Source organism: Corvus moneduloides, chromosome 1 (assembly GCF_009650955.1).
Source record: "Corvus moneduloides isolate bCorMon1 chromosome 1, bCorMon1.pri, whole genome shotgun sequence".
Lineage (NCBI taxonomy): Eukaryota > Metazoa > Chordata > Aves > Passeriformes > Corvidae > Corvus > Corvus moneduloides.
The window spans coordinates 39,869,644-39,894,680 of record NC_045476.1 but is presented as its reverse complement, the minus strand read 5'-3'; the positions used below and the strand labels follow the sequence as shown (position 1 = coordinate 39,894,680).

Sequence of the window (25,037 nt, the reverse complement as noted above, 5' to 3'; positions counted from 1 at the left end):
GAACGCAAATCCTTGGCCCACAAGGATGTGTGGTTGAAAGTGCTGATCCAGCCAGGAGTTAGGCACACCCTTAAATCTAAGCAGAAGCATTGCTTCCATTGGGCATATATACCTGGTGCCGTGCTGTGTGGGGTAAGCAAAGCTCATTCTGTGAAAGGAGGTTTCACTTGTTGTAGTGGCTTGAAGTGGGATAAGGACATGAGCTTTTTCCTGTCCCCTGGAAGAGCAGTCTTGAGAGTAGTGCAGGTGTTGCTGTTCTGTGTTACTGTCCTTGGCTCAACAGCATCACTGATGTAGATGGAAACCCTGATGGTTTGGTGTTTGCTACCTTACAGTGCATCCCTCCACTTCTCCTCGTTTTTCACACTCTGCCTGTGTCTGGTAACCATAGCAGAACGCCTTGTTTGTAGCAGGTGATACAGCACCCCAACACCTCTGCCTAGCAGGGTGGAAGCACTAGAAGAGACTGAGGATATTACACAGTTTCCTCTCTAGCAAACAGCAAAATATGTATAAATTTTCAATAATTTGCAATTCAGCCAGGAGGGCCAACAATATCCTGGGGAGCATCAGGCACAGCATCGCCAGCCAGGCATGGGAGGGGATTGTCCCACTCTGCTCTGCACTGGGGCGGCCTCACCTCGAGTGCTGGGGGCAGTTTTGGGTGCCACAATGTAAAGAAGACATTAAGCCATTAGAGAGTGTCCAAACAAGGGCCACAGGGATGGTGAAGAGTCTGTAGGGGAACTCTGGTGAGGAGTGGCTGAGGTCACTTGGTTTGCTCAGCCCGGAGAAGGGGAGACTGAGGGGAGACCTCACTGTGGTGTTCAGCATCCTCAGGAGGGGAAGAGGAGGGGCAGCTACAGATCTCTTCATTCTCGTGACCAGTGATAGGACCTGAGGAAATGGCCTGACGCTGAGTCAGAGAAGGTTTAGGTTGGATATCAGGGAAAAGTTTTTCACCCAAAGGATGGCTGAACTCTGGAAGAGGCTCCCCAGGGAAGTGGTCACAGCACCAAGCCTGACAGAGTTCAAGAAGCATTTAGACAATGCTCTCAGTCATATGGTGATGCTTAGGATGTTCTGCATGGGACCAGGGGTTGGACTCAATCTTTATGGGTCCCTTCCAACTCAGCGTATTCTATGATTCTATGATCTTTTCTCTATCTGGTTCTTTTTCTGGGTCCTTTAGTGGAAGTATTCTTTTTGGCTCTGTTTTCTTTCCTCCCCTTTGGTTCATTTTCATGCCATGTTTCTTACTTTGTATTTGATGTCATGTGTGCTTTCTGAGGATGCAGTGTATTCTCTGCACTGGTTGCTGTCCACATATTCCTGGTAGCGTGAAGTCATCTATTTCTTTTCTCATGGATTTGAGCTTGCTTTCTAACTGGGAGATGATATATCATTTTTGTGTACAGATGTAAATGTTTTTATTGGGTTTTTTGGTACTGAATTAGATGTCATCCCTCTTGCATCCTTGAGATTCTAAAAGAGAGATGGAGGCTGAGTTTTCCTGATGCACTGATTTTATAGCATCAGTTTCACTGAATTACCACCAACTGATCCCACAGCATTGCAGCTGGCGCTGAAATTTTCACATTCGTCTCCTGTGTTTTTAGTGATTTTGTTTACTTCATACAGTGCAATGAGGTCTCAAGCTCATGACTGGAAATTTCTTGGTATTTTATTGATAAATACAGATCAAAAAGATAATCTCCCAGTCTCGTGGGTTTTTTTTTTTCTAGAGTAGTCTTTGAAGGTTGCACATTCTTCTGTTGTACATGCTTTGTTCAAGTGTGTTTTATTTTTGTTCTCTATTCCCCTCCTACTTGTTTCTTCTCTTCCTTTCCTTCATTGCAGTCCTAGGTCTTCTTTATTCTTTTGGGTTGTTTTGTTTAGGTTTGAGAAGAGACACACCTGAGTTTAAGTATAGTTGGCTATTTGGAAGTTTTCCTTAAAAATGCCATGTAAGCAAAGACCTCAGTAATTTGCTCCTTCATCTCTTCAAGCTTTTTCCAGTGTCAACTGAAAAGTTTCACGAACTTTTCCCATCCTGCCTCCAGCTTTCATTGCCTTTTGACCATCCTGTGCTCCAAAGCTTGCTTTGTCATACCTGTGAGAGGCTGTGCTGCACAATTCTCACATCCAAACCGACTGATGTTTCCCTTTTCCATTGTAAAATGTTTCAACTTTTCCTTTCAAAACACACGTCCAAGTGTTCTCCTCTCTTCTGGCCTTTGACTCTACCTTATAAAACTGCAACAGAGATCGAGGTACTCACTGGCAGCTGGACTTCTCTGCTCCGTTGCATCCAGGAGCCCCTTCTTCAGCTGCTAGATGTTCTGGAGGCCACATGTGCATAAAAAGGGGACAAGGGGCATTTTGATATTAAACAAGGATTTCTTCGTTCTTGTGTGGAGGTGGCATATATGGAGCTTGAGATTAAACATGAGAGGAATAAGAGTTTATCTGATAACAGAAGGGGTTTCTCATATTTATGAAAAAGTGGGTTTTGTACCAGCTTACTTGCCAAAGTTCAACTGCAAAAATGTAATTCATTTTTTCCGTTTCAGAGATTTCTTTGTATACAGTGTTAATTGCCTTTCCATCTTTTTACTGTTTTACCTTAACAATTTCATTACACGTGTTTTTGCTCTCAAGAGACAGTGGGTGTGATGCAATCTCTGTTTTAAACTGCTATCATGTAATTAGCAGGGAAAGATGTCTCTAAAGTCTGCTCTGCTGTCTTCTTTGCTGCTCAAGAAGCAAAGAGGAGCTGAATTACGGGATTTGAGTCCTCGACTGGAAGTCCTTGTTGTGTAAGTTTGGCGTAGGCTACTGCTGTTTCAGAGAACCATCTCTTTCTTCAGCTTAGAGCTGTGTGCTAGGACCGTGCTTTAATGATGTCAAGGAGTTATGATGAGTTTCATGGTTATGCTCTATGTACCTCTTGCATAAAGTGAGCTTGCACATAGATCCTTCTTATTCATCTAGTTGTGCTCTCTGATAGTAAACCATAAGATACCTCTTGGGAAGTCTTACAACTAACACTGAAAAGTAATTTTTGCTCTCCCTTCTCAGAGCTTTCTGTCTTCTAAACCAGACTGTTTGGGATGTTTCTGCTACATTCTTCTCAAAGCCTTGTTGTGAGTTTTTAATGTCTTTCAGTGCTAAAATTTCACTCGTGCAGTCTTGAGCTGTATGTAAGTTTTGAATTACAGGTGACCAATGAGATACTTAAGCACAGTCTGTGTAACATGCCTTGGAGATGCCTTGAAGGAATTTGAAATCAACTGCTTCTGTCCCAGGAAAAAAGCCCTCTTGAGTCTTGTGTGTAGGGACTGCACTCCCCCTTCAGAAGAGAATGCACTTTGTATTGTCAGAGATTCCCTGGATGTGATGGGGTTTTGCATGTGCTTCTGGCAAGCAGTCAATCAGATGTAGTTACAGAATGACCACAGTCTGTCACACAGAACATTCATTGGTAAGCCTTTGATGCGTTGGAAATGAGTTAGTTGTGAATTGCTTCATGCCTTACTTTGCTGTTGTTTTCCCCTCTCCCATCTGGCCACTTGTAACATAAATTGAGTGGGATGGTGGTGATTTGTGAATTGAAATCCCTTTGCACTGGAAAATTAGTTTCCCTGAGCAGATGAGGCTTTCATCTGTAGCTATGTGGACAAAAAGCCCTCTCCAGAAAGGTGTGTGGCAGCACTTTCATGACCTCTTTTTTTGCACTGACTCAAGTGTATCATAAACTCCCTTTTGTGAGCCCAACCGGACTCAGGCTGTTCCTGCTATTGTCATTTATTTCAATTTTCATTTCAATATTTTCCTGCTTACCTTTCACAATGGATAGGAGGAGTGGCGGGAGGGAAGAGGAGGACCGGTGAAAAATAAAAAGGTGCACAAAGATTAATTTGTGTAATTTTCTCTTTTAGAAGGAGGGAGAGAGACACCTGGGAAAATAGGTTTTCAGACCTCTAAGCACGCAGATGAAATACTGCCCTTCCTAGCAGACACTGTGGTGTTGCACTGAGGTAGTCACTTAGCACTAAAACGATACGACCAGATTCATTTTGAGGAGGCATGATGTGGTTTTCTCCGTGTGTCTGCATTTTTACTGCCTTTAGCTAAGTTAGGGCCTTTGGTGCTTATCAGTTTTTAATGATTTGTTCTTACCTCTGCTCCTTGCTTCTGCTGTTTGTTCTTTACTACTTAGGCTGTTACTCATGTTCATGTAGAGACCTGAGAGTTAATAGAAAATGAAGATTGGCGTTGCTGTCACCTTCCCTTCTCCTGTAAGGTTGCCTGGGACAGTTCCACAGACATTTATATATGGCTTTTCAGCATCTTGGCTTCTGACTATGTTATGGTTGTGTCAAAGTATAAAGCTAAAGCTGGGAAGCTAGCAGCTCATTGAAATTAATTTCTTTGGATTTATAAAACCACTGATTAATCATCTTTTAATGTGGGTATAAACTTAAAAGAAATATGTAGTCTCTGTCTTAATTGTAATCTTTTATATGAATTTTGCAATAGTCATACATATGTATTATATACAAATATATATGTACTTAGCACAGAGGTCACAAGGCAAGCTATTATGCACAAAGTTCTCTAGTCCTTTCTTAATTTATGTGCATGTATTGTCCCATTGGAACACAGGACTCTTATGTACAGGCTTATTTTTAAGCATTAAATATATTAAAGCAAATGAGAGAAGAGGGTTTTTATTTCAGTATATTTTGGACTTTAGTTTGGTGTATTTCATCACTTGATGATAAAGAAATGGTGGTTATTTTGTGTAACTGTAAGTCACTTTAGCAAGATGGTTGTTTTCTAGTCAGTCCTCAGTCCCTGACTTTGGTCCTTTCTCCTTTCACACACTTGCTGCAGTAATACCAGTGCGGATTTGAGTCTTCATAGTTGCAAGAGAAGCTTTTTGTGCTGTAGCTTTAATCCCTCTGCCTGGAAAGAAGGGTTGGCTACCTCAGCAGATTGCTCCTGTCAGCCTTCAGGACAGATTATAAGCACACCATTCTGCCATAGAAGGGGGGAAGCAGGATGAGCCAAGGCAGGAAGGTTGTAAATGTCCTCTGTCTCTGACGTCTCCAGACCTGGGATAGGATTCACTGCCTGTGGCCAGTACATATGTGCATTTTTGTCTTGTCTTCAAGGTCACAAGAACCTTCCTCTTTGAGGTTGATGGGTGTGACAGCACCCATGCCTTTACTATGGCTCATCTTGGGAATGCTTTGCTAGTGAGAGGGTTCAGCCCTGCTCCAACCCTCCCTGTGCTAGGTGGCTTCTGTGGGAATGGCTGCATCAATGCTAGTAGAAGCCTAGAGATGGAAAAGCACATCCTGATGTAGGAAGCTGTCTAGAGAGCCCTTGATATCTTGAAATACTCTGTAAAGTAGCTGAAAGACCACTCTGTTCTTGGCTTTGCAAATATCAGGACATGGACCCAGAGCTGTACAAAATGAATGAGGGCAGATGTTTTTAACTGGAGCTGTCTTAAACAGTTGGTTTGTTGGGCTGATGTTGCTCCTTCTCTCAGTGACAGTCAGGTTACACTTCAGTTATTTGAAGAGATGCTCATTGCCAAAGACTTGACTCAGCATTTGATGCAACAGAGGCAGCAGATCTTGCTGGTAGGAAGGAAGGGAACAGAAATGAGCTGCTGTGGCAGGGTTGGGTAAGGAATCTCCCATCATCGAAGGGCCGCAAGTGAATAGCAACTGTATCAGTAGTTTTGCAGGTGTTCCTCTTTCAACAGATACTTCCTGCTTTTTCTCTGAAACTTTCACCTTCTTGTGTGTATTGAATGTCATGTCATGTATATTTATGGGGGTGTTAAAACCTCCACACAAATGGGTCACAAGGAGGGCTTGTAGGGGAATGATACACTGATTTATTGGTGGGAAAAATGGGGCAAAAATTAACCACCTTGGTTTTTATTACTATTCAAATAAATACAACAGCAAGTCTAATACAAAAATTTCCCATCAAGTCAGGCTTGGACTTCTTCTTCTTACTGCTGTGCCCTTGATAAGTATGCCTAGATTCAATAGTCTTTCCATGAATTTTCAAGCTGCTAAGAGCATGAAGAAGCTCTTCTTAGGTATTGAACTGTAAATTGTTGCATATGACACCTGGAGGAGTTGAAATAGGTTTTTACAATTAATTCAGTGTATTCATCACACTTTCCCTATTGTGTGCAGTGGTTCATGTTGAAGCTGAGAAAGATGATTCATTTGCTTTCTTCTCCCTCCTGTCAGTAGCAGCGGTAGACCTCAGAGCAACATTTGAAACAGTAAATGCCTGGCCTGCAGCCATGTGTTACTACTTCTCAGCTGGGTGTTCTGATGATACTGTAATCAGATGAGGGACAAGGTAAGAATTCTTTTCCATGGGGAAGATCAGACTGGGGTATTTAAGTACTAATCAAAACCCAATTGTTAGGATATTTTTTAATTGGCCAGCAGATATTTTTCAGTTCTGTGGCCTATGCTGTCAGGAAACACCCTTTTTTTTTTACTTCCTGTGTAAGTCATTTTACTATTTGTGAGACCTAATGCTCTGTTCTGAGATTTCATGTGACTATCAGTACCCCTGGGATATGCTCCCCATCCAGAACATGGATGTTTTGTGCTCCCTTAGCATCAGTCTAAATGGTTACACTACAGGGAGGGTGTCCTGTGATACTGTGCTCCTATTTGTTGTTAATATTACACTGCTGTCCTAGGAATAGGGTTGGGTTGTATGCTGGCTGCATCCTTTAAAATGTGAGGATGTGTTGCACAGGTGTGGCTGAAGGGGGCGTTGGAGGCAAAACAATCTGTTTGCAATTAAGGGACTCAAAATGACACTAAACCTTTTTATTTTCCCTGATTTGATTTAGATTCTCCTTTAGCTTGGCTCTGAACTATATTCCTGTCATGCTGCTGTTGCAGCTACTTCCAGGCATTTGTCAGACTGGCTAATTGAAGCACACACTGCAGCTTGGATCGAAACTGCTGTTTTGATCAAGACTGTAGAAGCTGCTACTGCTTCTTGTGGAGTTCTTTCCATGAAGTATTAGTGATGCCTTTTAACTTTTATATTTTTGAAATCCTGTGCTGCCTAGTGTGTAACTCTGATGTTTCTTGTGGCCTGTTGGCTGCTGTTCTCTCATGCTGGTTAGACATTAACAAACCCTCTCTAGGTTTCCACCTCAAAGACACCAGGCCCCAAAATGTGTAAACTAAAAGCCTCTAAAGAAGGGGGAAAACTTGGGGTAATTACATCATGATCTGAGGTTATAATTGGAGAATTAACGCTGATATGCAAATGAACCAAACTTGTAAAAGTGTGAAGAACTCGTGACCCAGAGTCCATCTTGGGTGTAGCCTTTTGACTGCCCAGGGTGTACCTTTGAAGGCCCTTCAAAAAAGTATCTCCTTTTTTATTCTCTTTTTCTTGTCTAGTCTCTGTGTTTTAGGTGGCCACCTCAAGCATCACTAGGACTTTGGTCTGTAGGTTTGGGTTCTCAAGGTTTTTAAGAAAGCACAAAGTCTCTGAACACAGAAAAAGTGGAAGGTTAGAACAAAGGCAGCTCAGGGAACAGTCCTATCGTAGAATATTCTGAGTTGGAAGGCACCCACAAAAACAGTCAAGGTCCTAGACCCCGATCCTCAAAGCCCTCCTGTAATCCTGCTTATGAACCGAGATGTTCGAGTCAATTCTGGAACAACTGCAGCCCACTTGCAAACCAGTTGCATAATCCAGTGAAGGCAGTTAAATTCTTGTACATCTTAAGCCCCATCCTTTGGATACTTCCATGCAGTTATTATCTGTTCACCCCTATAGATCTAAGGGCCTGACGGTTCGTGAAAAGCAAGCTTTGTGTTTCTGTTATGTCTCTTCTTTTCCATACCTTGGTACCCCTATGATGTTCACATTCAGGAGTGTTCTTCCTTTCAAGAGCTCTATTTTGCTGTGATACTAACATCTTGATTTCCTAAGACATCTGTAAGACTTGTTGGTTGTGACTGCCCTGTTTGTCTCAACAGACAGGAAAAGGGGCTCTCTTCCTTTTCCTCCAGAATTCCCAGGACAAGTCGTTCTGACAGGGCCTCCAACTTGAGGCTAAATTGTGGGTCCAGGGGGGTTTCCCAGGCATGCAGGAGGCCCCTGGACCCTCTGCATTGCAAGTATGGTGGGAATAGAAGATGGGAGGAGGGTGTGTGGGGAACAGAGCATGTCAAGCTTGTGGCTACTCTTCTAGCAGCTCTTTGAGAGCAATAGTGACAGAGCTGGTAACTTATTCCTCTCTGTGCTTTACCATGTTTACTCTGTCACCTGTGGTCTTGGAGGCCCCAGCTTCTGTCTTGAGCCCTGAAGCCCACGAATACAACCTTGGAGTACACAAGAGGTTTTGATTGTTGGTGGATTTTTCACAGGAAGCTGCTCCCGTATTAATGGATGCTGGTATGGTACATCCCACCCAGATCCCTTTGACAGTTTCAGTCTTTTTATCTGTAAAATGGAAGATGTGTTTCTTCAGGTGAGGTTGTGTCTTAATATTGAAGTGTCATCTGAGAGAGGGCAGATGATCTTCCTGCTGCCTGGGCAAAAATAGTTAACAAATAGCGGCTGTGGGAAGCACCAGGGTGAGGCCATACCGAGGGATCTCAGGCAATGTTTTACCCTTGGTTTCTTATGTCAGTCTTGGTGAACATCATTTACTTACCAAAATGCTCTTCTGAGCATGAATTATCTCATATAAATCTATGAATTTGTCAGGTTGATGTCAAGACATGTAACCTCTGTGTGTGTGTGTGTGTGTGTGTGTGTGTGTGTGTAAAATATGTTTGATCATACTTAAACCTTTTTAAACCTAGTATTTTTGTAAAACTTGCACCCTACATCTCTTAAGCCTTGGGAGTATGTCATTCTTGAGGCAGTTGAGGAAAGTGGTGTTTGGCCCTTGAGATATTCTTCAGAAAAATACCTTTTACCTTGTCAAAGTATATTCTTGCTTAGTTAGGAATTTTCAGTATTTGGCTGAAGTCCTGGTCCTTTTGACATGAGTTTTAATGTTAACTTCTGCAGAATCAAAATGTCATCCTCTCTGTGTGAAGTCCCAATCTTGGTGTCCAGAAACCAAATGCTTCCTTTGTCTCCTTTTGTATTTATCAGTACAAAGACTTTTTTTGTTAGTTCAGGCATAATTTTTTTTTTTTTTGTGCTCTCAAACTGAAATGCACTTTTGGTTCAAAAGCACTGCAGGAAGAACAATTTCTTATAGAGAGTCCTTCTGGGACTATAAATAATAAATGCTGTGACTCAGAGTGACGCAGGCACCCCTGCAACATATATGTGCAAGGCAAAGATTCAGTAAATAATGATTTACCTGCTCTCTGTCAGCCCTAAACCAAGAGGGACCTATTCAGACTTTCTTGCTAGCTTGATGAGTTTTGTTTGTGCTGTACTGCTTTTTAGGAGTTCTAAAATGTGATGCTGTTTTTGAAGGCTGCAACTTTATGAGGGGTATTAAATATTTATCAAATGCTTAGTTCTGAGCCAAGACCTCCTATTCAAACCTTACCAGCCTGTAGTAGGTGCTGACTGTGAAGAGCTTGGGACTGCCACACTCAGTGCCTTATGGTGCAATGGTAATGGAGAGTTATTATTTCACAGTTGCTGGAATTATTTGGTTATGGTTCCTCCCCCACCCCTTAATGATGTAGTTTTGTACTTTGTGGTGTGGCAGATTGACAACAGGACCATCTTCAGGACACAGGTTAAACTCTCTAAATTCTGTGCAATGTGATAAATTGTACCTAAGAAATCCATTAACATAACTCATTGCAGAGGTAGAGAATAAGCTTATTCATAAATAGAAGACCGGTCTGTATATGTTGTCCTTTCTTCTCCAGTAAAATAAAAGCTTGTCTAAGATAAAGAGACCAACATGGTATGTCTGGGTTATCAGGGGTCCCACTGATAAAGTCGCTAGCCAAGATCTGTGGGGTCAGCGGAAAGGCTCCCATTAGCATCAGTGGAAGATAGGTCATGCAGTGGAGCTTTCTGAAGTGCAAAGAACACCAAGTCAAGATGTGTTTTCTCAAGTGAAGTGAGCTCCAAATCTAACTCCACTCCTGGAGTTTCAAAATTCAGAGGAAAAATATCAGACTTGTTCCACACAAGGCAACATCTCTGTATTCAGAGGGGCAGCAGGACAGTGAGATGACCTTAAAAAGAGATGGGTGACTCTGAATTTCCTTAGTCCCAATAGGACAGGCTGAGGGCACTGGGTGGGCTCTCTTCACTTTGCTCTTTTTTTATTGTTTATTTCCTCCGGGCAGATGTGACTGACCAGTGTCTCTGTGAGATCCTCTCAGGACAGACATAAGCTCATGCTGTAGTTCAAAATCCACCTTGAGTGTGTGGGAAGAGGTGCCAGAGAACTTTTCTTCTTTTTCATCCTTCTTATTTTACCTGTTTGATCTCAAAGGGAAAATACTCACAGACAGATATTCAACAAGATGTGTCCTGCAAATATACAGTCAACACGTTTGCAGAGTGCCTCATACGTTTGCTTGTGATCTGCCTGCAAGAGTGTCCCTGCGGGGCTGAGATCTCACTCCTGTGTTTAGTGGTGTGACTTCCTGCCATGAGCCTTTTGGTGGGCTGTGGTCTGGATGTAGATCCCACTGTGGGATAAGAACTGGAAATGTTCCCAGTCAGTACTATCTGGTTTGCCATCTTCATGAAGCTGCTCAGTCCCCACAGGTTCAAGCTCTGCTCTGAAGGTTGGTGTAAGGGACTCACCTCCATGAGCTTGCGTGCAGTAGGATATTCTCTTATAAGCTCCTGGATAATTTCTGTGCCTTTGTGTTTAGGAATTACTTGTTTCCACCATAAAAAATAACTTTAGTTTGAAAATACTGTTCCCTGGGTCTCTGAAGGAGGGCAATCACAGCCTTGTTCAATTCTAAGCCATTTGCTGACCATCACAGCTGGGAAATTCCTTCCTTGGTGCCAAGGGAATTACTAGAAAGCATGATGAAAGGCTTTCATGTCCTCTAGCAAAGGGGCATTTTTTCCTTTCTCTCCTATTGTTTTCTTCTCTTGTGTGAGGTGTTTGGTGTAGCAGTGGCGTTAATGATCCTCAAAAGCAGGATTTCTAAAATGCGTGTGTCCCCCCTCCCCAAAGCAGTTTGCCGCCTGTCTCCCAAGACATGCTCAGCTCCGTGAAACAGCACGGTGGTGTTTGTTTCAGTGTGGCCGCCCGTCGGGGATTTGCAGGAATACTGCAGCAAATCATCCTGCATGCAAGGCTGACCTCTGGGAGGCTAACAAATTGAGGTGAGCCAGCTGGAGCGATAGGACACTGCCGGTAGACAGAGCATGCTCAGACCTGGGGGAGAGAGGTAGCTCAGGCTGCAGATGGTGCACGGGTTACGGTGCCGAGAGCTCTTAGATGGGATTTTTGCTTTTTCTTTGTGGTGGTGAGGAAAGAAGAAGACTGGAGAGTGCTCGTTCCCCTGCAAAGCATAGCTTTAAGGTGTCTTCTTTTTTCTTTTCTCCTGTGAAAGAGAGGCACCGGATAGCATTTCCTGTTATTTAGCAACACCAGGTATGCATGCATGTGCTGAAACACCGATCTACCAGTGATAGTACTTCCAAGACTAAAAGGGTTGCAGATGCTCTGAATTACTGCATTTCTTTGCTGGGTGTCATTGTAACTATGCTGTGTTTGCTGTGCTGATCACATACGGCTCTGAATTCAGTTTTGTTGGCAGTCCTGGTTGCAGTGTACTGAGGGGAGGGGGGAGGTTAGCATGTTTTTGATATCTCCTCGCTCCCCTTTCCCCACAAGTTCACACTGAATCCCTCCTCTATGTGTGTGCACATGTGGGAAGGGAGTCAGTAGTTCATTTGTAATCCCACGTCTTTGTAGTCCCTCTTTGTTTGACTAGCGGTTTGCTTTATCATTTTTAAACAAAAGTCTCATGGGGAAAACACCTCTGATGTGGACTAAATTCTGTAGGTTTGCAGAAGTGTATTTCTTGCTGGACAGGTGCTGCTATGGGATTACTCTTTTTTTTTTTTACCCTCCCCTAAAAGCATGCTAATGTGGAGCTTGTGGTAACCAAGGAGGGATTTTCACTGTTCTTATTGGCTGTGCTGTGCTCCAAACAATTTTGGCTCCTGCTTAGAATTTGCAGCACATGGAGCAGTCCTGGGCACCATGCTGATGGAAAGCAGGGAGAGCTCAGGCTGTAAATGCTGCTAAGCACCAGTCCCAGGATCCAAATAACACAGGTACTCTACCTGCTGGAGAACAGAGAAAGAAAGGATAGATAAAGTACAGAGAATAACAAATGGCAGCTAAAGCCCAGAGGCATAGTTGGAGTGGCTGAAGATCGTCTTGTTCAGTACTTTGGGATTTCGCATCACATTATTTTAAATTGAGCTTTGCAGCATTAGTAAATTTTCCCTTCAGCCACCCCCGCTCCATCTTTCCTTTAGGCAGACCACTGAAGTAAGATAAACCTACTTCTCTCTTGACATTTTTTTTTCTGACAAAAGTATCTTGCTTACAGACTAAAAGCGAGAAACCAGGCAAAACGGGAGGTTCTTTACTCATATGACAGGGCTGTTAATGACAGTGTAACCAGATAGGTTACTTTGTTCACTCGGGTGAACAAAGATTAGCTGGATGAACTCTTGTCTGTTAAGCTTTCCTCTCTGTCTAGCCATGGTTATTTTGAATAACTTGGGTTTTCATCTTTAGGCTTGGAACTCTCAGAAGGTGAACAAGACCTGAGGGCTGAGATGAATACCTTCTTTTCTTTTTCTTCACCTTTTTAGCTCGTTTTTCTTACACCTCTCGCCTCGTTTATCAGAAATGCATCTTATTTAGGGGAATTTTCTGGAGATCTGGGATTTTGTTTGGGGAAAGGATTTTGTACTCCATTATGGATGGAGGAGAGAACTTGGAAATGCAGATCTTAAAAGCCCAAGAAATATTCTTTTTAGATTTATACTTTTAGCTCAGCTTTGTGGTTTGCTTCTATGTATTGACTGCTTAGTGTTGGAATTTTTTAACCTTTTGTTTTGTAGATCAAGACAGGAGTATCAGCAAATACTAAATCAATGGCTGCTAGTCATTGTGAAGGGTTGGATCTCTTCCTGTCCCAGCTCTCGCTCTGAAATTAAATGGAAGAAAACTTAAGTTTTCTATCCATAAGTGCAACTGGTAGGTGTCCTGTAGCCACCAGACTTCTCCTCTTCATACTGAAGGTACGTTTGCAGTAGGGACCATTGCACAGAGCCTCAGTCTCCTTGGTTTCAGTCTCATATAGAAAGATTAACAGTTTTGCTTTCTATTCCTCACTTATGCTAAACCATAAAAACTGAAGATAGACCTAATTTTGATCACAACTCTCTATAGATAAGGGTTTCATAAGACAGGGGGTTTTTTAAGTATACTGTAATATTTTGATTTTTTTTTCTGAATAAAGCTCTATTTTTAAAATTCTTCTTGAGACTACATAGTCAAGATATTCTTATTTATCATGTCCCTTCTTTGTATCAGGCTTCATTAATGATATTTTTATCTTTAACTGCTGAGCTTACTCCGTCTACAAGAATCTGCTCTTTTCCTGTTTAAAAAGTCAGCACTTCTACAGTTGGCTGCTTTTTACAAAGAAAATGTTCCAGTATATCAATCATTCAGTGTACCATCCTTTCTTTAATGTGCTATGTACTGTGAAAGATATATGTATCTCATTAAATAAATAGAGTGAATAAGATGATAGCAGCTTTTTGGTCTGTGGGGATTGACTTGCTTGTAGTTCTGTGGGAATCTGTGACAGAGATGAGAATAAAAGCAAATTCTTGGCTGCTGAATCCCAACTCCCCCTCTTTCCAATTGGGAAAGTTGCCTTCTAGCAACTTCTGCTTTGAGCATGAATGAAGTAGGTATTTAAAACTGCATGTGTTACATACACTGAATCCTTAGCTAAGCCTCTTGCATCAGGGATGGGAGAAAGAACAGAAGACATTTTGCAGGGGGAGTGTGAAATGCCATGTTTGCATGCTTTTCTCTTCCTGTACTGGTCCTGGAAAGCCAGTCTAGCAAGGGATGGATCCAGGGGTAGGAAGTGATGATGGGGAAAATGTCCTTGAGGAGGGAGTATCTGCTCCTACCCCTCCCAGTGTGTTACCGTAACAAGAAGCCCGTTTCCTGCCCATGCAGCTCTGCTGTAATTCCTTCGCTGTCCTGTGGCAAGGGCAGCCCCAGTCCACTTCCAGTTGTGTTGCATTTCTGGGAACTGTGGAGATGGTTCTGTTTGGACATCCTGCCACCACTGGCAGGCTGTGTGCACAGCAGCTGACCAGCCAAGCTGGCCTCCATGAGGAGGCATTTCTCTCTGTGCACAGAGTGGTGATGCTCTCTGGAAATGTGTCTCCTTCATGCTTTTTGTTTTTCCATTTTATGAGGCTTTTTAGCCTGCTGTAGCTCTGGGAAGCTGAACATTGGCCTGGAAAATGTTTGGGCAGTTGGTAACAAAAGCTTGTCAAGGCCTAAATAGACAAAACCAGCACTTCTCATTCTTTTAATACCTGCAAGAATAGGTGACCCCTCTTTAGGCATGCTGGTCTCCCTTGTTCTCCCTAATCAATCTCTTGGTTTTCCCTTTGGGGGTTTTAGTAGTGTGTGTTTGTCTTTTTTGTAGTTGGGGTTTTTTGATGTGGATTTTGTAACTTTTCTCCCCATTTCTTACTTAGATTGCAGTCTTTAAAATGGAGAGATTTGGAACACTGTCCATCATATTAATAGCTTTAGTGATTCATCCTACTGTAGCTTCACAATTAAAAAAAGAACAGCAGAACTCATCTCCTAAATGAATCCAAACAGTTCTTTATGCCAGCTGCCTATTAGTGGAAATTCCTCTCTCTCATCCCACCCACTCTGATCTCCTAGACGTGTTAATAGGAGATGGAGAGCAGTGTCTCCATCTATGTTTCCTGTGTCCTTACCACTTCCTGAGGATGTTTAATACATCAGATAACCTGTAGCTAACAGGCAGAAGGGGCTGCTGTGTGCAAACTTGAAGGAGAGTATTATGGACCTGCAAGACACTGGAGAGCTCTGCCAGAAGTGCCTGCTGAACACACCAAATGAATGTTCCTGAAGACTTCACCTGGTCACCAGCAGCCAGTGCTAGTTAGAGGAAAGGTAGCTGGGCTGTGAGAATGAAACTGGGATGCTTTTGCTAAGTGAATAGGGATGGAGGAAGAAAATGGGGTAAGCTCTTCATGCCTGTGATCTCTTGGAAAAAGAGTAAAGATGAGCTGACCAAAAATAGAGTCCCTCCCACAGGCTCTTAGCTGCTGGAGCGGCATCCATTGTGGCTGAGCTGCAGGCTTCAGGATACGCTCTCTTAATTCCATTGCACAGTCTTGAGCTGCCCCCACACCGGTGTTTTTGTTGAACTCTCCATGTCTGGCTCTAAGTCTGCTGCCCCCTGCCCTGTCAGCATCACTGGCAGGGAAATCTGCCTCTTCTGCTTCCCTCTCTCACTCTGCTGCTCCCCTGCAGCCCACTTGTCTCGGGAGTCCTCAAGGGCACGTCCCATCCCCTCCCATGGGACGGACATCGCTGCCCTTTGCCAGCTTGGCAGCAAGAAGCTCTGTGCAGCTTTTACATGCGTGTCTCTTCTGGCTTGGCTCTGGTCTATCAGCTGTCATTTCTCCTGGTGCTGAAGGATGATGCTTTAGCATTTTAAAGTAGAGTGGAAAAATGTCATTCCATGCAATTTCCTTGGTGTGATGCCATGAAGATTTTTTGCCTTTTCTTTTATACCCGTTATACCTTTTTACAACTTCTGTATTCTTAGTGCTTTTTGCCTACATTCTTGGACTTGTTTGTCAAGCTAAGAGACTAAACATTTTAGAAGGTTCGTAGCTAGGGATCAGTGTGCCCCAGACCCCAAGGTCCTCTCCAGAACACATTCTGTAAACTAAGATAGAACCATCCAGGGGAAGGCTCCTTGGAGAGGGGGGCTCATTCAAGCCTCTCATTGAGGAATCTTTGATAGATATGCTAATTAGTAAGACCTCTAATGTTATACCAGATCTTTTGGGGGGGGCATTGCGGTGTGCATTTTGATGCATTTGACCTAGATATAGTGCACCTAAAGATCCTTAAAATAAATACCAAAGTAAAATCCCTTTTTCCTTTCTAACCTTGTTTGACTCTTGATTTTAAGACCAGGAAAAGGCATCAGGTAACTGGGGCATATTACTCACGTGGAGCAGAGCCCTGGTTATCCCAGCATCACTGGGAAGTGAGAGGGTGGATGAGTGTGGTAGGGATGGGGAGGAGGGAGTCTGTGAGCAGCTCGGGGGCTGACTGGCCTAGAGGCTGCCCTCTATGGAGAAAGAAACAGCACAGAGCACTCTGCTCTTAAGAAAAGTAACAGCGTGTCTGGCCTGCCACTTCTGCAAGTGCTTTTCAGTTCTTAGGATGTTCTCTGATAACACTGTGGGAATGGCAGCTCTAGACCCATTTCGTGAGGGAGATTTAGTAATGAAAATTTATTTTATTGTGAAGCAGTTCTCTTCAGGCAGAAAACGAAATGCTTTCACCTGTTTCAGTGTTACCCTCTGCCTCCTGAGAAAGTTTCCTATCCCATGTCTACTGCTGCTGACAGCATTTTATGACTGATCTCGGCTTGGGGGACTGAGGAACCAGGGGACATGGAGAGTGATTGCTTGCCTTTCTTCCCTTGGTGCAGCCTCTCCTGGGTACATAAAAGCAAACTGTGGGATTGTTTGTTACTATTTATGCTCTATCGTTCCCTGAGGGACCAAAAATTATTGTTCTTGAAGGTCTGTTTTCACCGAAAGTGTCAGATTAAAAAAAGGTGGATGATAAAATGTGGGAAAACAGGCAAAGAATTAAGACAGTTCTATGAGTACCTGTGAAATTCTCCTTTCACTCTGCCTGCAGCACCCTTTCCTGTCCACATCCCCTTGTTCACTTCCAGCAAAAGCAGCTTTCTTCCAGGTAGCATGAACCAGGATTTAGGAATTGGCAATGAGGAACAGAAATGAAGATGGATTATTTTAGCATTGCTAACATTTAACACATATTCCTGACACCTGGTTGGCTAAAGTACATACGCTCACTTCAGCTAAGTGCAGGGAAGTGAAAGAGCTATAATGAGGGAAGAGGTGGAAGAGGGCCTTGCAGGTGATTTTTACTAAAAAGCGGAGTTGTTCATTCCTAGCCATTTAGCAGGTGTGGCTGTGGCAGAGTCTGAAATGAAAATTGCTAACCTCTGAACATTGGCTGCATCCATCAGGCTGCATCTCTGAAGTGCCTCTTATGCCTTCCCTTGGGGCTGGAGGGGAGAGAACAAATCAGTCAGGGGTGAAACATTTGAACAGGCTGTTTTCAAGAGGGCCTGTTTGGCTCAAGGGGTTTGTAATGGTCAGCAGAACTCTCTACCACCAAAATGCCCGTGAAATGCAGGTGGTATCAGTGGTGTTTTTATGGACTGTGGGCTTCTTGTGCTTTTGAAACACACACATATACACACTCACCTTGCCATAACGGAATAGTAAAGAAGCCATGTGATCTTCCTTCCTCTGCTGAGTTGTTGCAACTTGCATTGACTCCACTGAATTTGTAGGTGCTTTGTTCTTGTGACCCAGAGAAGTTAACTTTCACAATGCCTGTGGACTGGCCTTCCTTTAAGTGTGTGCTTGCAGCAGAGGACTTGCTTGTTAAAGGTCTCCTCCATGTACTGATTGTCAGGCTTTGCACATGGCTGCTGGGGCTCGATCCTTTCCTTGGTGATGCTGTTTAAGTCACTTAAAGCTGTGCTCACAAGATGAGAGGTTTGTAGTGGAGAGGTTATGTACAGAGCTGGATGATATCATTAGACATCTTTCAAAGACAGTGAAGAAGTAAAACAAAGCTTTGAAAGTCGGTACCAACAAAATAATTTAGGATCTGTCCCCATCAAAAATTTCTCTTTCTGAAAACAGGTTTGATTGCATTAGCAGAACCTGAGTGGTGTACTGCTGTCCCCAGTGGGTTTCCATTCCAGGCTGTCCATGGAATAGCCATGGTTGAGAGTTGCAAAGCCATCAGGAGCAGCAGTCATCCCCTGTTGACAGAGGAGGACAGAGTGAGATGTGATGTGACAGCCATCATTTTTCTGTGCAGGATATCTGTGGCACCTGGGACAAGACCCGGTTAAAATTGCTGTGGTGGGAACAAAGGCTAAGTGTTAGAAAAGAGTTTATCACAGTCCTTCATGCCTCTCTCGACAGAGATTGGCTGAAGAGATGAATTAGTACTAAGAATGAGATAGAGACACATCCTTGGGGCATGGTTTATGGAGAGTTGATCCTGCCCTGATAATCAGATGACCACTCTAAGTTCCTTTCCTTTTTTTTTCCATGGTTCAAATCAAAACAATAACTTTTTAATTTGCTGCTTGCAAAAGTTTCTAAATGAAGCAGTTTTTCAGACCACTTGCCTATGGAGGTGGACTTCATTTCTGTTTCATTTGAGTAGCTAGAAATTGAAATGAATTTGCTCAGATCCCCCAAGATCACCTCTCAAGTTTGCGTGGCTTACAGCTAGTACTCATTTCTTCAGCATTATTCAGACTCCCACATACCTTCAGTTCTTCCTAAGACAGATCCCGCAGGCTGTTGGGATCTCATGAGGTATAGGAATCCCTTCAGACTTCACTGAATTCCATGAATGATTCTCCATTCAATTACAAGTTGCAGGATCAAGCTTTTAGGTTGCAATATCTCTTTTCAAAGGAACTCCTTTGGCAGTAGAGGAGGTGTTTGCTTTGGTCCCAAATATGCCTGGCTAACTTCCTCCACTTTGCCATGTAAGAAGTGTTTCTTGGTTAAAATGCATGCTTGGGATGTCAGAACATGTACTTGAGACATAGTTGGGTTTTTTTTCCCCCATGGCAAACTTGTATCAAAGGAAGCTTAAAAGTGCTACCTTTAAAGATGGCAGCTGGAAACAATCTAGTGGGGTAAATACTAATCAGAAATTTCCCTTCCTAAAATTCCCCATGAGTCATGGATGCAATTATTTACAGCCTGTGAATTTTGCCTATTTACATCAGTGAATCTTGATGCATAATGAAAATCGAAGCCCATAAATTCTGTAGGTGAATCAATACCTCAATTGAAGTTCACAGTTGAAATTATAATCAATACTCTGATATAAGCCAGTAGTGTTTCTGCATAGAAAGAAAACAACGGCAGGCTCTAACAGAAAAAGAATCATGGAGGCCTTGGAGCAGCACAGAAAAGGTTCTCAGGTTGGGATGGGAAAATGCCAACAGTGAAACCCTTCAAATGCATTAGCTTATCATTTGTATAAGAGTTGGCTGTGCTGGTGTGAGCCAGACTCTCACTAAATGAAGGTTTGATTGCTTTAATGACACATCAGTTCCTCTCATAAAGAGCAGAGCTCTCCTCTCTCCCATGCCAGTATTTCTTTTGGAAGATGATGGCAGTTCCTAGATTGATCCTGGATTGCAGCCAAAGCAACACCCAGGTGACTCGGGATTCTCCCACAGGGTAGTCCATAGACCTGCAAGTCCTTTCCCCACCCCTGGATAAAATGAAATTGAGTGTGATGTTCACTAGTTCACATTCCACGTGGAGTGTAGCGAAATCTGTCCTGGCAATGCTCCTCGAGCTATCGCTACCTGCACAGTGAAGGTGAGAGGTACTGCTGAATGCTCTCAGCCCCACAGAGCAGGAGGAGGAGCTTGGTCTCCAAGTCCTCTGCAGGTGGCCCAGTGACTGCAGTGCTCTATTTCCTCTCACTGTGGGAGTGGTCTGCAAAGAGCAGAGTGATCCAGAGTCCCAGAGAACATACTTTTCTTTCTAACAGATCTTCGTAGAGCTCATCCTTAAGCTCTTTTACATTTTCTTTTTCAAAAGCATAGAAATGAAAATGAGAGAGGAGCCTTCCTGTAGAGCAGCTCCCAGTTCTGTTTGCTTTGTATTTTTTTACAGTTTTGGGGAGACCTTTGGCACTTCTTTCTTCTTTCCCCTCATTCCCTGGAAAGGGGAAAAATTACCGAAAGAAGCTTAAACTCTCTTGAATAGTCCATAAAATATGATTCATGGTGGAGCTGTAAACCTGATGTTTAAATGGTTCCTTTCTTGTTTATTTTCCACAGGTCTTTGCCCTCACCATGTCAAAGAGTGTTAATGATGTGTTCCCTCTCCATTGCATTCCCCACCTGTCATCCTGCTAGGATCTAACTACAGAATGAACATAGCAGCTGTGTTCAATGCCTGCTCGTGTCTGTCCTTGCTGCCGTGCTCTGGAAGTACATCAAACTGCATGAGCATGCCGCCATGGGTGGAAAGAGGAGCTGGTCCTCATGCGCCAGTCCTCAGGAACTTCTGAGGCTCAGATTGACTACCATGCGGCTCTGCAGGCCCTGGTGGAGAACGGTACCAGGATTGGTGTGCACTGGCAGGATGCACACTGACCGCATCTGTCCGCTTTGAGTCCTGTGCTACTCTACCGAGGCTGAGGAGTTTGTCTACTTCCACAGCAACTCCTCCGTCATGCCTGCCCAACCTGGGCTCCCCGGAGGTTCCAGCCGGGCTCTGCTTGACCTCTCCCTCTGTGTAAGATCACACACCCAGTACTTCAACTTCGTGGAGCTGCCAGCTGCTGCGCTGAAATTTATGCCAAAGCCGGTCTTCGTGCCTGATGTGGCGCTGATCGCCAACAGGTTCAACCCAGACAACCTGATGCACGTCTTTCATGACGACCTCCTCCCCATCTATTACACCATGCAGCAGTTCTCCGACTTAGATCTGGAGGCACGACTCTTCTTCATGGAAGGCTGGAGTGAAGGTGTTCACTTTGACCTGTACAAGTTACTGAGTAACAAGCAGCCGCTCCTCAGGGAGGAGCTTAAAACCCTGGGCAGGCTCCTCTGCTTTACCAAATCCTATGTGGGACTATCCAAAATCACCACCTGGTACCAGTACGGATTTGTCCAGCCACAAGGGCCAAAGGCTAACATCTTGGTTTCTGGTAATGAGATCAGGCAGTTCACCAAATTCATGATGCAGAAACTGACATACAGCTTGGAGGAAAGCTCCAGTGAGGAGTACATCGTAGTGTTCAGTCGGACAATCAACAGACTTATCCTAAATGAGGCAGAACTAATCCTGGCTCTCGCTCAGGAGTTTCAGATGAAAACCATTTCCGTCTCTCTGGAGGAGCATTCATTTTCTGACATCGTCCGGTTGATCAGCAATGCGTCCATGCTGGTCAGCATGCACGGGGCCCAATTAGTCATGTCGCTCTTCCTGCCAAGAGGGGCCACAGTGGTGGAGCTCTTCCCATATGCTATCAACCCTGAACACTACACCCCTTACAAAACCCTGGCAACCCTTCCTGGCATGGACCTGCAGTACATTGCCTGGCAGAACACTGACAAGGAAGACACCGTCACCTACCCGGACAGACCTTGGGATCAGGGTGGGATTGCTCACCTGGACAAAGCTGAGCAGGAGCGCATCATTAAGAGCACGGAGGTGCCACGGCACCTCTGCTGCCGCAACCCCGAGTGGCTGTTCCGTGCCTACCAGGACACAAAGGTGAACATCCCATCTCTCATACACGTGATTAGGCAGGCTGTGAAGACTAAGCCCGGACCCAGAAGCAGAAAGTGGTCTGGTAGCCTCTACCCTGGCAAAGTGAGGGATGCCAAGTGTCAGGCCTCTGTCCAGGGCACGAGTGATGCTAAACTTGCTGTGTCCTGGCAGATCCCCTGGAATCTGAGGTATCTCAAGGTCAGAGAAGTAAAATATGAAGTGTGGATACAAGAGCAAGGGGAAAACACTTACATGCCTTATATATTGTCCCATCAGAATCACACCTTCTCAGAAAACATTAAGCCCTTCACGATATACCTGGTGTGGATACGCTGCATCTTCAACAAAAATCTCCTGGGACCTTTTGCAGATGTGCTCTTGTGTAGTACATAACCTGCTGCACTACCTGTACAGCTCTAACCTGCTCTCCACTCCATCTGTGGTTTAAAACTTCTCGTCTTGTAGTTTGTAGAGGGCTGAAGAGGACTAGACTGTACCAGTGCCTAAGTGTCCATTTTATTGCACTCCACATGTATTCTTTCAATGGTATTTATTTCCAGTGAGTGTTTGGGAAAAAAAAAAAAAAAAAAAGAGAAACCTCTATGTTCTTCAGAGTAACTTCCAGAGGTTAAATTACATGCTGAATACATGTAATTGAAAAGAGAATGGAAGTGAATTGTGTGTACCTTGGTCGTGATTTAAATTTGTTCCTATTGTGTGGTGACTATTTAAGCACAGTTAATTCCATGGCTAAGTGGGCAATTCTCATCTGCTTTTTCATTGTAAGTTATTTTTTCAGTAGCTCTTGACTGTAACTTTGAGTTCAAGATTTTGTATGAGAGCCTTCATTAAACTGCTGTAAACTTCCTCAATATTTTTTTGCATTTTATTATTTGTCAAAAGTATTACTGTGAGAGATTTGTCCATTGCTGTGATAAAATGTGTATGTGTAGCTTTTTATTTTTCATATTTTGACTGAAGAGAATGAGACTACAGTGTCAACTTCATGTTTAAAATCAGATTTAACTGCACCCCTATCGCAAAAGGTTGTAGTAACAGGAGGTAGAAGGGATGGAGTAGATAAAATAATTTACTGTGTTTGAGGAGTTTTCATTTTTTGAGTCTTGTTTAGGTGTGTGAGAAAGGAGTGGGGTGATTTGGGAGAGGTGATGGGGAAGAGATTGCACTTAGAGCAATCTGCTCAAGAAAATCCATTTTTTTGGTGTTTGATCAGAATAATCTGTTGATAATAGTTACTAATAGGTATGTGCTTTGCTAGGGAATAGGCAGGTGGTGGCAAAGGGAAGCTTTCTGTGCACAGGTGTTCCTGGATGTTGGTGGAAGGAAGGGGAGTCAGGCAGGAAACAGGTAGGTGGTGCCAGGGCATTGGGCTGGCCAGAGCACGTGGCAGGGATCAGGCTGATGACACTCATACCTCTGTTATTCCAGTGAGGGGAGTAGTTTATTCTAGACTTAAATTCATTTTCCCTGAGATCAGAATCTGGCTTCAGTGCCAGGGTAAGATATTGAGTACTTCAGACCTGATCCTGCTCAGATCTGCTTTAGATGGATACCCTAAACGGCACTGTCTTTGGAAAACGGCTCTGAGTCACAAGTGCAGCTCTTGAGGAGGGGAGAAAGAAAGGGGCAGGACTGTGAGATGTTTCCCTGATAGTTGTGAGCATCCTCCGTAGTTTATCACTAGTGTTAAAGCAACAGGAAAAAGTGCCTTCTTCTCCTCTCCTCCCCAGTCCACACCTTCCTCCCAGGTCTGGATGGGTGTTTGAAGAGTAGGATAAATGTCTTGCTTTCTGGGCTGATAGATGAGCATCTCAGGGCAGGATTATAATTAGGGGTTCTAGGGAGAGGGGGAGTAAAACATGGCTGCACATATTCAGACAAGAAACAGAAGGATTGAAAATGAGCGAAACACCACAGCACAACATTGGACCTTCGGGCAAGTGCTACTTCTGTATATCCATTTTCATTATGTCTTGCTTTGTTTTCAAACATGTTTATGATTTAAAGGAGGGGAAGAAACAGAACATGAGTCCCAAAGTTTGCATTTCCTTTGAAATTGTAACCTTGCAAACTAATAGTTTTTGCCTTGATATTTTAAAGGGGCATAGGAATATTCATTCGCATTGTTGTTTTCTTAGGATAAAATAGGCTTCTTGCTGAAGTGAGTATTTGAGCTGTGCCCCAAAGTCGCCATGTGACTGCATATTCCATGCCATACATGTCAGAGCTGAGGTGAGAAAAACTTCCTAAAAGATGACAGTGAAAGCAGCTGTTCAGGGAAGCCTCCAGGACCTGTGGCTCCCCAGGAACTCACTGGCTGATGAGCTCCCACTCACAGAAGGGTTTCGCAGCAGTTATGCATCCCTACATCCATTAAAGCTGAAGGTAGCCCTGTGGCCAGTGGCCATGCTGCTGGCTGTTGCAAAGGTGGTGTTGTTGGTATCCTATTTGGTAGCGAATGAGTCTTCAGACATCTGAAGTTTAGTCAGCATTCATTTTGTATCAGTTCTCAAAAGTAATTTTCTTTGGGTGTGTGAGCTGCCTGTGTTCTCCGAACCATTGTTCATCCTCAGCAGGATATCGATCTGCTTGTTGCCTTCCTGCCTGCTTTTCTCCATGCCTTTTGTAGTAATCCTGCCTGTAATTTGTAGATCATCCCATTTCACTTAAAATTAGTTCCATATGATTGCAGATTTTATAACATTTGCAGATTGGTTACAGCACATTAACTTGTTTTCTTCTCATATCCTAATGACTAATCAACAAAATTGGCTACAGAGCAATGAAGTATCATATACGGTAGGTTCTGTGCTCTTAACTCTGGCATGAAACATTCTCTCGTGTTCAGAGAGAGACTCGTTTTTTCCAGAAGATAATCAAAACGTGCTTTCCAAAAATGTGCATTCAGGTTCTGTCTTCCTCATCAGTGCTATGAGTGCTTTATGAGGCAGAAAGAAAATGAAGGGAATTTTCCTTTTCAAATTCCGAGATAGCTGAGCACTGAAGTTGAGCTGGTGATGTCATTTGCCTCTAACACCTGCCCAGTGTAAGTGTGTCTGTGCTGGCACCTCACTTGCTATACCTGAATTCCTCTTCTGCCAGAGCACACGGCACTGAGAGCCCCTGGTCCAGCCTGTAGCTGTCATAAATTGGGCGCAGTAATGTTATGCTGATTTATACTACCTCAAGAACTGCTCTGGAGTGCTGGCATCTTTCCACAGTAAATTTTCCTTTAATAACTTTGCCATCAGTGCTTGCAGGCCCATTCCATTTCTCACCTCCAGTCCTCCCATTTCCGATGGCTCTTTGTTTCCCTTTGTTTTCTCTGTCAA

General features: G+C 43.6%; 1 protein-coding gene across 3 annotated transcripts; it reads left to right on the top strand.

Annotated features, from left to right (window-relative positions):
- Positions 1–11,279: 11,279 nt before the first annotated feature.
- On the top strand, positions 11,280–22,558 carry POMGNT2 (protein O-linked mannose N-acetylglucosaminyltransferase 2 (beta 1,4-)). 3 transcript variants are annotated; one of them, XM_032107185.1, is made up of 4 exons: positions 11,417–11,629; positions 13,120–13,299; positions 16,663–16,812; positions 20,244–22,558. In XM_032107185.1, the coding sequence occupies exon 4, from the start codon at positions 20,641–20,643 to the stop codon at positions 22,075–22,077; it is 1,437 nt and encodes a 478-aa protein (XP_031963076.1). In that variant the 5' UTR covers positions 11,417–11,629; positions 13,120–13,299; positions 16,663–16,812; positions 20,244–20,640; the 3' UTR covers positions 22,078–22,558. The 3 variants fall into 3 exon arrangements, with proteins under 3 accessions (XP_031963093.1, XP_031963076.1, XP_031963085.1); XM_032107202.1 differs by lacking the exons at positions 11,417–11,629; positions 13,120–13,299; positions 16,663–16,812 and adding an exon at positions 11,280–11,358; XM_032107194.1 differs by lacking the exons at positions 13,120–13,299; positions 16,663–16,812.
- The last annotated feature ends 2,479 nt before the right edge of the window (positions 22,559–25,037 follow it).

Excerpts from the sequence above, each read along its gene's own strand:
- POMGNT2 (XM_032107202.1), top strand. The coding sequence starts at position 20,641 with ATGCCTGCCCAACCTGGGCTCCCCGGAGGTTCCAGCCGGGCTCTGCTT.